The following is a 13054-nucleotide window of genomic DNA, read 5'->3' as shown; positions in this document are numbered from 1 at the left end:
GAAACACGCATTAATTATGAATGTTTTTTCAATTGATGATACATAAATATCGAGAGCTAAGATTAAAATCATATATGTAACAAGGTACACGCAGTCTGATAAAATTTGTATGTTATTTTCGGAAGAAGATTTAAACGAAATATGGTACACAATTATTGCCATTAAAAATGAGATGAATGGCGAAGGTTTTTGTTACCTTAAAATATATAAGATCTGTAGATGAATAGGTTTTTGGTTGAACTCTAATTTATCAGTACTTTGTTTAGTTTTGTAATTTACTTTAGTGATCCATAAATCTTTATCTATTTGTGTGAAGCCAATATGCTTTACTTATACTGGTCATAGTCTAGAAACATTTTTCTGTGCTATTAACTAAGTGGTACCGGCATTCTAACTTCTAGCATGTTATTGAACTAACATACCAAGCAAAATAGACTCTTTATGGCTACCCATATGAATCCCCAGTACTTATTACATTTGTTTTTCCACCTAATTCCGCCTAACTATAGAATGTCCAATAGTGTTGTTATGACAGTAACTACTGAAAGGCAATACAATAGTTTTTCAGAAATAACGTCTTTTAAAATTTGCTTATAATGTCCAACAAACAGATAAGTCTGTATGTTATAAATATTCATGTATGGTATACTAATATCTATCTAGTTTTACTTTTAGAAATTCTCCGAGTTCTTTACATTCTGATATTCGTAATATGTATTTAGAATGTATTTAAAACTTCGCCTTAATTTACTTAATAATATTTTCTTCTGTACGCGGAAGAATGTTTTTATTACTTCATTTAGACTTGGGACTCAGATACTGACTAGAAAACTGAACAGTTTTTTAACACACTGATCGACGATAACAATCCGGATTAAAAAAATGTTTGTTTGCTCATGGGTATATCTAAAAACCTAATTGAGGACTATTTTTTGTTAACATTTGCGGTTTTTACTGGGTATAGCTAAGTGTATTCTTGTATAAAAAATAAAATAAAATCTGTCAAATTCTGTAAGTGTTCATACGGTAAAGTGGAGAAAATATAATATATAATATATAATATAAATATATATATATATTTTAAAACCTAAAGCAGTGGTCGTTGAACCTAATGGGGAAGTCGTTGCCTATCGGCATTGGTCATATACTGACCTTTTAGTTTATGTACGTTCCAACGTTATTTCTGTGGTACCACAACGAGCTATTATTTGAACTCAAGTGGGCTTTCTTGGACACAGGGCCGCCATTCAATTCTAACCACCTAACATAAAGCAATGATCAATCAATAAAATTACTCACCTGTGACTAGTTTTTGCTTTAACTATATTTTAAACTATATTGCTATCAGATAAAAGGTGAACACACTTTAAAAGGCAAGACAATATGTAATATAATAGGTGATAAAAAAAATAATTAGATTTTAATGTTATGAAATGAATTTTAATAATTTATTTTGCTTAAAAGAAAAAATAGTAAGTCAGCCTTTACTTATCTTTCAGACTCTGGCAGTGAATCCGGTTCACATAAAAGTATTAGAGAGAAAAGACCATCAGGTCCTTCAGATGGTAAGCCGACAAGGGTGCGAACGGTTTTAAATGAGAAACAACTGCATACTTTAAGGTTTGACTACTACATAATAACTTTACTATATTTAATATGCTATAATAATAAAATATGTTTGCATGTACAGAACCTGCTATAATGCTAATCCGCGACCTGACGCTCTAATGAAAGAGCAACTTGTTGAAATGACTGGTCTGTCACCGCGAGTTATACGAGTTTGGTTTCAAAATAAACGTTGTAAAGATAAGAAGAAAACAATACAAATGAAACTACAAATGCAACAAGAAAAGGTAGAATAAATGCAGCATTGTAAATTTTAAATATTTGATTTCTATGAAAATAATACGCTTTTCAGGAAGGACGAAAGATGGGTTATGGTGCTATGCAAGGTATCCCCATGATAGCTAGTTCTCCAGTCAGACATGATTCCCCGCTTAATTTGCAAGGCATAGATGTTCAAACATATCAGCCACCATGGAAGGCATTATCTGACTTTGCATTGCATGCAGATTTAGATAGCAATGGAGCGATCAACACACATACGCCAGCTTTTCAGCAACTTGTGAACCAAGTGAGCATAAAAATTTGTAATAATTTTTTTAATAAATTTTATTTAAACAATTTAATTTATGTCAGATGCATGGTTATGACTTAAATGGCATGCCACCGTTGCCATCACATCAACAACTACAGCAAGGACCACACCAACCGCCGCCTGGACCACATACCGGCAGTATGGATTCCGGTATAACCTCACATCATCATCCGGATAGCACAGATTCATATGTTACATACCTAGAAAGCGATGACAGTATGCAAGGCAGTCCATAGGAACTCAATTACAATCGAATCTAATTGCCTCTTTTGTTGCTCCACATCAATTATGTTAGCTGCTATAACAATATCCTTACAATATTCATCAATTGCATAGCCAGTTCCATATATGCATGCATACGGTATCTTTCGATTTCATTAATATTAGTTATTTATCAGTATTGGTCGTTTAATCAAGTAATCAAGCGACAACAGCAACAACAGCAACAACAACATTGATGCCGTGCTGAATCCCACCACAAATAAAAGTAACAGCATTTGTGTATCATTCCAAACGATTACAGAACAGAACTGTTGTGGAAAATGCTAGAGAAGTGACCTTTAATCACATATATTGTCTTGACTAAAAAAGCAACAACAACAACAACAACAACTACATAAACGTAGAGACCCGCATCAAAATGGCAGGTGCAAAGAATAATTGCTCAAAAAACATGGCAACATCTTTACAGAGAAGCTCATGTAAGAGACATACAATGTGGGTAGCCTGTCTAATTCTAAACTCGAAGAGAATGACAGTCAGTAACATAGGTAGATCATTGACTGCAATTCTTTTGAGACTCACACATGTAAAGGGTGCAGGCAATGTCATATTTCGTATATATATATATATATATATACTTATAATTTTATTTTTTTTTTTTTTGTTTCATTTAATGCGATTTCATATATGTATATGATATATGATATATTAATTTTGAATTAATTATTTTCAAATCTCTTACTTAAAAGTATTTTCTAGCGAAAGGAGTTTACTAATAATAATATATTAAATGAAAAGCTAATGCTCAGTCACTTAAAAAGTTCTTAAATAATTTTATTAGTTATGTGTATGAAAATAATATTGTATATAAATTTATAAATGAAATTAGCTGTAAAGTTTTAAATGAAACCAAATGAGTTTAAGTACTAAAATAATAGGGAATTTCTAATTTTTAAACTATTTTTCTTTATAATTTAACTTTGCTGCTGCGATAGTTTCAATTTCAAACTGCGAAGCAAACGATCTTTGATAGAGACTGGCTTAAAATCCATAAATAAATAATGTGTATATGTAAAAAATTTCCATGAAGATGGCACAATAGTTCTTAAGATGGCAGTGCTATATCTCCCCTCATAATAATAATAATAATAATAATAATTATAATAATATAATAATTAAAAAAAATATATATATAATATAATATATAAAAAATTTGTAAAATTAAAATATAAGACAAATGGCACTGTTCACTGAAATTCATTTAAGTCCTCAGTTAAAGAAATACTTAAAGAAGTAATATTTATAAATAATATATATATTGCATTGACTTAAATTCGTAATTTTTTAAATAAATACATAAATCGCTGCAGTGTATTATTTAATGTTAATAAGAAAGTAGAGATGAGAATGAAAACTAACAAATTTTTTTAAACACAAATGTAAAATGGAAATTAAAAAAGTATTTCAAGTATTTAAGAAAGTCTCAAAATTATTGTTAATTTAAAATTTTTCAAGTTTTCCTTTTATAAAATTTAAAATATAAGTGACTTAATTTATATAGAGGAATATAGATATCATACATTTATAAGTAGGATTGATTGATCATTAATGAACATAAGAACCTAAATATTGTTTTGAAAGTGCAATCTTGTAAAACATAACAACACAGCAAAACTACAGGCATCGACAGATAAACATAACTACATACATATACATATATATGCCCGTATAGTTAAAACAGATGTGAAACGCATACAAAGCGATCAGTAAATAATATTAATTATAAATAAATATTAATAACAAATTTTAGTATTCATACAGAATGTTTTAAAACTAAAAAATCAACAAATTTAACAAAATATATATAGATATATATAAATATATATATATAAAAAATTAATAAAAGTTTGTAAATTTAAACCGCTTTTCTCATTAAGCTCAATGTTTTAAATCTAAATCTAAAAACTGCATAAGCAAGGAGAATAGAAGTACCAGAAGTTGCTCGAGCAACTATATATTTCTATGTATAACAACCACCAGTATCAGTCCAGAAATCAGTCTGCTTATGAAATTTTGTTCCACTATGTCCGTCCTAATAACAGAGCTTCAAATGATGGTAACTGACCATCAGAAAGAAATAATTCGAATATGATATACTTCGAAAGTGCTACATTACTAGGTAGTAGTGTATAAACCCATTCTTGGGTACTTCAACACACTTTATGCGTTACATTATGACTTACGTTAATAAAAAGACATAGAAGATTTTCTATATGTCCTATTGTTATACTCTCTTCTGGACTATCTATATTTTAAATATTTTTTTCTAAATCTATTCCTACCCACATACATAACTTTAGTAAATAATAAAAGCGGTCAACAAATGTTAGTCTTACTTACTTAGATATAAATCACCAAATTTTCTGTGATATAAAATAAAATAGATATTTATTAGCAATACTTACATTTAAATATATTTTTTTATTTCCGGTTAATTTTTATGTTTACTTTATAGACTCGTAACAAATCAATGGTTAACTAAAAATGGAACATCTCTAATTTTTTAGAATCCTACATATTCCTAACAAAAACAAAACAGTGTTTCCTTCATAATTCATTCATATAAATTGACATTTCCGTCGTATTATCACAACGTGACCTGATTTCTGCTCAATTGGACTCTAATGTGCAAAGCAGCCACTCCAACCTAACCTAAACTAAGTGACATTTCCACGAAAGAAGCCATACATAGCCGAATTGAGAGATCCAGACAGAGTGTTTAACGCAACGGTTCAATAAAAATAATAAATATCATCTATTTCATATTTCTACCCATCATTTTGTGGAATTCTATATATTCCAAACCAAAACAAAATAAAGTGAAGTTGTATTCATTCATATAGAGCCACACTCCTATCCGTGGTAAGGGTCCGTTGAAACCTTATTTGTGCTCACGTGGGCTATGGTGTATAAGGTAGCCACTCCAACCTAGCGACCGAACTTGAATATACTCACATACAACAGTTGTCATTCAAGCAAAATTTTTAAAGAATAAGGATGTTTACGCACGCTGTAAGTGTGTTTCGCACGCTGTATGTGTGTTAGTAAAGGTGCAGGCTACCATATTTGAGTGTTATTCAAGAAAGAAAATCTATGAATGACATTCAAGAATGATAGTCTGCATCACGCTTAAACTAAGTGGCACTCTCATGAAAGAACCCATAAATAACAGAATTATTTAATTCAGAGGAGACAATTTGTCTCTTATGGCAGAGTATTCTAATCCAAGAGTTTTACTTAATGTCAAGAGGTTATGAAGCTTTAATTTCTTGATACACAAAAAATTCTAGTACAATATATGCATTAAATGAAAAAAAATGGAAATATTCTTTTAATAAAACAGGAAAGAAAAACATGAAGCCAGAAATATTTTCGTTCCAATTTAATTAAAAGAAAATATATTAGTTCGATTTCGGGTTTTACTATAGATAAAATATTGTTGTTTTCCTTTTTTTGTTATTTTTTCCTTTCATATTTTTATATTTAATCCTTTAACTCCATTATTGGTTTATATTTAACGCCATAATTTTAACTTCACTCTAACTTTTTCCGTGACATCGTAGCTCTGTTCCAAACTGTTTCATCCATATGCTACGCGGGCGTCCGGGTTTTCTAAAGCCTTATGGGTTATAATCCAGTACTTGTTTAGTGATATCATCTGCAGTTTTTCGTAGAATATGACCGACTCCATCATATTTCCGTGCCATCATTTCTTCAATTATTGGGATCTGTTTAGTTCTAAACCATAATTTGGTGTTGCGTATGCGTATGTTACGCCAGAAGACTCCAAAGATGCAGCGTAAACAACTATTGATAAATATTTGAAGTCGCGTTTTTTCGGTTTACTTCCAATAAAATATTCTTTAAATACACTAGATTGTCGGTTTAATAAAACAAATAATGTCAAGACCCTTCGAACGCATTTTACGAGCAAATTTCGATATTAAAGAGTATATTTTATTATAGTTCATGTTTACGAATATTATATATATATGAGGTTCATTGCAACTTAGAATCTACAGTATTATTGCATATTACAAGCTGGTTTTTTTTTCGTCATGATTAAAGTCATGGGCGCGATTCGAACGTATCGATCATGCCGATCTGCCAAGTGATTTTAGTAGAGTCAGCAATTTTTAACAACTTACTCTACTCCACTATATTTCGATATAGCTTCGAGAAACCAAAGTTTTAGGTTACTTTTTACATTGATAAATGCCAACTAGTATTGTATCTGTATATAATATATATAATATATAGTATATATAGTATATGTACTTTATATATTGATTGCACATACATCAACGAACGACACTTATAACAAACAATTTATAAACACACACAGATAATATGATGTCATATTTTAACAATATGACATCATATTAAGACCATATGTCTGAAAAAATAAAAGCCATATTTATTTTAACATATTACCAGGAAAAGAAATCAATGCGCAAGAAAACCGCGGTTAAACAACTCTTCCATTGAGAGTTGTTAAATTAAATATCAAAAAAAAATCTTTGTAGAGTGAGCAGATAAGGTAGACTAGCATTGCATATAATTTAAAACTTCAAACTCTTTAGCCTCTATGGGACACGAAAATGAGTATTAAAAACAATACTCCCCCCAACACCTAAATGTGAACAAACCATTTATATCTCGTACCATAGATCGATATCATAATACTGGTAGCGTCGCCGGCGATCAGGAAGTTGACCAAAAAAACTCTACCAACACCAGAAATGATTCGTAAAGTAAAGAAACGAATTGAGCCAAGCCCACGCCGTAGCTGCAATCAAATGGCAAAGGAGAATGACCGGCAGATGGTCATTCTACGTCAACATTACTTAGCACCAGCGCACAAAACGTCAACCAAGAATGGCTGGAAAACAACGTTCCGTGCTTTATTCTATCCACACAGTGGCCACCGTGTTCACCTGATAAAAACCCTTCAGATTTCCCGGTCTGGGGTATTTCAAAAAGTAAGGTTGACACTAAAAAATACCAATATGTCGATCGGCTGAAGCAAGCGCTAAGCTAAGAATGGATTAAAATACCGCAAAGCCAATTGCGGCCCAATGAAGGGCCGTTTGAAAGGCACAATTCATGCTAGAGGTGGTCATATTGAACCAAATTAACTTAAAAATTAATTTTCAATTTATAGTTCAGTTCCAATTCCAAAACCCAAAGCATCTATCTAAAACCGACTGAAGGTTGCTTAATTGGTCTAAAAGTATGATAGCCTATACTTTTATGACAATAAGAATGCTTTGATACCATCAATTCTGATCACTGCAGCTACAGGATTATTAATCGCTTTTTTTTTTGTGTGAGACTAAAGATGATATAGAAGACATTTGGATTCAATAAGGCAATGCCGACACGAACGAAATTTTCCAAATGTATAATTTTACGCCTTGGAAATTAGATTTAGCCCCCAAGATCATGAGGTTTGCCACAGACAAGTCTCAAACTCTCGACACTTTAAAAATGAACAACAGTCAAACTGTAAACGAGACATAAAGTATCACCTCGAAACCAGAACTGTAAGATGTCTCGTAGAGTAAATTTAAGTAATGTTGTATTTCATACCTAACGGTTAGGCCCAAATAATAAACATTTCATTTATGTTTACTTTCGGAACCACAAAAGGGATAACATCTAAATAGCTTACTTACAGTAAGATAATATCTCTAGTAACAAAAATAGTTCACTGAAGTGATATCTTAGAAAGTCTAATATATATATCAAAATTTTTCTGAGTTTCTCTTAGTTCTGTATAATGAAATTCCTTCCTTCTCTTAACCAGTTTTTTTTACTTATACTTCTATACCTTATTGTGTTTTTTTTAACCCCATGCCATTATTTTTTACTCTATAACCAGTGAATAGAATTAGTGGCATATTATGGTTGCAGTAACGTCACGTTAATTGTTGTTACTTCCGATGTAAAATGAAGTGAACTGTCAGTGTCAAATTTTCATTCAAAGAAACAAGAATTTTCGTGATTTCCATAATTTCCATAATTCTTTTCACTTTTATTTGTTTTCTTAAATGAAAGCAATTTTTTTTTGCCCTTCAGTAATCCCAATATTCTTCTAAACATTGACAGTTTCTGCTTCCTAACCATATTTTACATTTTTCCGTTCCATTTTCTCGATTTTAACTTCAATGAAGTTAACTTTTTTTTTTCGTGAAAAAAAATATTCTTTTAAAACATATGTTATATTGAGATAATATAAACAAAAGAATGTTTAGTCAAAGTCAAACCGAAGAAATATAAAAACTTTTATTTAAATTTCAGATGTGTGGCGGATATTTCTTCAACTATAGAACGAATTAAACCAGCAGAAACTTGAAAGTCTTCTTGGTAACATTCGAACATCAAGCAGCAAATTTTATATAAGTCAGGGAACTAGTTAACACTCTCTTGTAGAATAAAATACAAAACAGACCGTATTAAGACATTAGACAGCTCCTATCGCTTATAGTGGAAAGATGCAAGTTCTATAATAAACCAATTAGTACCAGCAAAGGTGACCTTTGATAGAATAACAATATGTTAAGTAATAGTGTTTAATACCACAGATGTAATATTGATATATACTAATAAAATATTTTATATTTTACCTATGTTCTCAGAACTTCTATGTTCTAAGATAATTTTCGATAACTTGTCAGCACATTGTTGGCAATTCCTTGGCCATACCTTAGCAAATGTTTATCATTATATTGCAGAGTTGAAATTTTGAGAATTGGCCGCATAAACACAATCGTATGACCTTACCAAAAAATATCACATTAGAGACAAATCACGTGATATTAGTGACTAGTTCACACCTCCGAAACTTTAAATTTAAATAATTTTCATAGAACAAAGTTAACCTGTTCTATGACTTATGGCTTAAGTTCTTATTAAAATAAGTACATTTTCAATTTTACGTCAAAAAAATGGATAACGATGTGGATGTTGCGATGAGTCATTTCCAGAACAAAAAACACCTCCAGAAATGATTATGCCAAACCACACCAATAATGGATCGTTCGTTTGAAGTTTGTTGGTAGACTTTCACTGCCCACTGTCTTTCACTGTCACAAAATCGATATAAAATTTTATTAAAATGCTTTTGCTTAAGCCTACGCATTAGTTAGAGCTGGCTTTAGATGTAATTAGACTTTGCAAATCTTTGATGACGGCAAAGTCAAGTCCCATCTGTGTTTGGATCTTTACATTATTTTGAATAATAGCCTATACCAGATATACTGTTGAAGGTCAGCGTAAAAAACGATACTCTTAAGTTCCATATATCATTTTACATTTTTAGGTTTACAAAGATTCCCTGACGGTCTCCCTGACCCAAACGTGTGGTAAGCATAATTTTAACAATAGTTGGAGATTTGATATTAGGTTGCAAAACTAAAACTTTCAGTAAATCCATAAAATTTTCTAAGCTGTGGATCAATTTAAATTTTCGATTTAATTTCCTATTTTTTCCGATTTCTCTATTTTCGGCACATTACGATGTGACTAGGGACTTTAAATCAGTGCCAACTGATTATTCAATATTAATATTTTCAATCACAACAAGTAAACGCATACTTCCTGACCTCTCAGCGAGATTGTGGAGAAAAGTTCAATTTAGGCCATGAAGACATTAACAGGAGTTATAGTACCATATTTTGAGCTAACTGGAAAACAGTCTCTTCGCAATATATGCATGAAAGTCATATAGTACACTATGCTGCTTTACCGAACTGTCAAGATGCTGGCTGGTATCGAGGTCACACTGGGCGTATGGCCTGTTCAAATCATTGACTGTCGACCTTGATTCTTTCTGGTCTTAAGATTATACCAAACCCATTGATTGTTCAGATTAATGTTCTGCGGTCCTTTATAAGAAGACAATTAACCAGATCATGGCTTTTTAGGGAAGAGCGTAGCTTTAAACGGACTAACGACTGTAAACTTCTAAAAGTTAGTAACTCTCAAAGTGACTTATATGAAGTTCCTGATGTTGCCAAGGAACAATAGCTCGTTTCTCTTCCAACCCATAAAGTGTGATCAGCCAGAAGTTACGATCAATAACTCTTAAAGTGTGCACATGAAACGTAGAAGTCGCTCATTAGCTACCTTTAGGAGTTACCACCTTTATAGATAACAGAACAGATTCCGATGACAGAACTGCCAAAATATGAATCCAGTCAATTTTCGATAGGCTTAGTATTATCTTCTCCAACGACGGATGCAGCTATATCATACTCTCCAAATAGGTAAGCAAACTTTTCTGCAAGATAGTGCTCTGTTGTGACTTTTCATCAATAATTGTCGAACATAATGTGATCATCGGAAGTACTGACAATGCCAAAAGGTTATCGAATCAATTTTCCACATTCTAAAACTGCTTCCACAGCCCTTGTTCTCCATCTAAATGAAGAGGAGAAAATTTTGCTAGTCCAACAACATTGTAGATTTAACAACCATACTATAAACCGATCATCACAACCCTCAACAAAAAAGAGGTTGTTAACATTATCCTTATCCACAAGCACTTTTTACACAGGTACTTTATATTTTAGTGATGAACTTCAAAATGATAAGGTAACATAAATCAATAAAAAGAAAACGCATTCACTGATTTAATTTCTGCTCCATTTTAGGGTTGAGAGAAAGAGAGAGAAAGAAAAGTAGAGTAGCCGACTCTACCTACCTATATATGTGCCGAAATAGGGAACTTTTCCGGCAGCAAAAATTCTTCCGCTGAGACTAGCTAACTGCTAATTCGTTTTCCAGGGAGCGCGTATCAGCTCAGATAGACTTATATTGTTGACAGATCTGACGTAGGAAGGTTACGAAGCGACTCGAATTTTTTTTAAGCAAAAACGATTTGCTTAACTAACCAATATAAAACCAATCAAATAGTGTAGTGATCATCAATACAAGGGCTGATTCACATAAGTCCAGATCCCTTGATGACGATCTTAAAAAACAAAAAGTTAGAGCAAAATTTAATAACTCCGCGATGTTATTGTTGCAAAATTGTGTTTAGTGTGTAATTGTCAGAATAAAGTTTAAGAAATAAAGAAATTGCTGATATTAATTCTCCTTTAATGTTGATATTTTAATTTAGTTGTTAAGACGCTAACTTTTTATTCGTAACTTTTGCAATAACAAATAATAATAAATTTTTATAAATTGAATATTATTTAATATTCTTTAATATAGATATCATTATAATATTATAGATAAAACTTATTGCAAAAGAAATTAATAAAACTGTAATTCTTAAACCAAAAAAATTGTTTTTTTTGTTTGTTTATAAAAAATATTTGTTTAAAAATAAAATTTGTATTAATCTTTTAATTTCATTTATTGCTGTGCTGAAATTTAAAATATATATATTGAGAAATTCAAAAACTAATAATAATAATGTGAGATAATATTATAAGAATTAAGACAACCTTATTTAAAAACGGATGTGGATTTGAGATATATAAAGAAGATTTGTTATTAATACAATATGTAAACAGAAAAAAATCAATAATTTAAATATATTCTTAGTTAACTTTAAAATTAATTTTAATATTAACTCACGAATAAATAAATAAAATATATACACATAGTAGAAAAAGTCTACGGATATTCACATAATTTTTCTAAAATTACGCATAACTTTTTTAATTTTTACTCAAATTCATTTTTATTTCCTGATTTATTTTAACCAAGGAAAGAACAATAAAGTTGCAATATTAAAACTAAACAGTTATTCTTTAAAAAAAAATTAAACACAATTATATGCAAAAGTAGCAATTTTGGAAGCAGAAAAAGTCTACGGATATTTCTTAATATTTACATTAAAACAATAAAATTCACAAAAATCTTAAATTTAATAGCCTGTGGGATAACCCCTGCATTTAATAACCTCTGTTAAGCGTTTTTGCATGGGCTCAACTAGCTTTGCAGTATCCTGTGCGTTTATTTCTAGCCATTATTCTTTGATGACGTTTCTTGCTATATACTTACTGGAAATTATATGCTGGCGAATCTTATTTTTCAAATAAACCCACAGATGTTCTATAGGACTAAGGTTTGGTGATTCTGGTAGTGTTTAAAGTTGCCTGAGAGCATAGTACAGCATCCAAATCCGTACTATGACTGCTGTATGCTTAGAGTCATTGCCCTGCTGAAACAAAAAGGTTCCCTCAAGTCCTAACATTCTGACATTTTCTTTCAAATTTGTTTTTAGAATATTTAGATAGCCATATTTCTCCATTGTATCTTGTATAAATTCAAGTCTGACAGCACCATTACTTGCTATACACCCCTAAATCATTACGCTGTAGTGGTTTTTTATGTTGGGGTTTATTTCGAATTTAACACTCCGTATTGGTAATGGATAAGTTAATTTAACACTCCGTATTGGTAATGGATAAGTTTATTTATTTCTTATACTTAGTTATTATAAAATATTCTTAAAGTTAAGATTTATGTTTTTACGTCTTATTCACGTGGTGCTTTTTCTTTTTCCAAACTACTACTGGCGGGAACTGCGGGTATTGTTGTCTCCTTTGTGCCTTGTTGACAGTTCTTTTATTTATATTTTTTGGTGCTGCCACA

General features: G+C 30.9%; 1 protein-coding gene across 1 annotated transcript in view; it reads left to right on the top strand.

The window, feature by feature from the left end:
• Positions 1–2995, top strand: part of LOC119689377 (insulin gene enhancer protein isl-1) — a 77366-nt gene extending 74371 nt beyond the window's left edge. The window contains exons 5-8 of the mRNA XM_038104199.1: positions 1500–1620; positions 1691–1853; positions 1919–2134; positions 2200–2995. Coding sequence (XP_037960127.1) covers positions 1500–1620; positions 1691–1853; positions 1919–2134; positions 2200–2394 — 695 coding nt within the window. The 3' untranslated portion in view covers positions 2395–2995. The remainder of the gene's footprint in view (positions 1–1499; positions 1621–1690; positions 1854–1918; positions 2135–2199) is intronic.
• Positions 2996–13054: the final 10059 nt, after the last annotated feature.

Source organism: Teleopsis dalmanni, chromosome X (assembly GCF_002237135.1).
Source record: "Teleopsis dalmanni isolate 2A chromosome X, ASM223713v2, whole genome shotgun sequence".
Classification (NCBI taxonomy): Eukaryota; Metazoa; Arthropoda; class Insecta; order Diptera; family Diopsidae; genus Teleopsis; species Teleopsis dalmanni.
The sequence above is the reverse complement of the archived record's forward strand: the minus strand, read 5'-3'. Positions and strand labels throughout refer to the sequence as shown.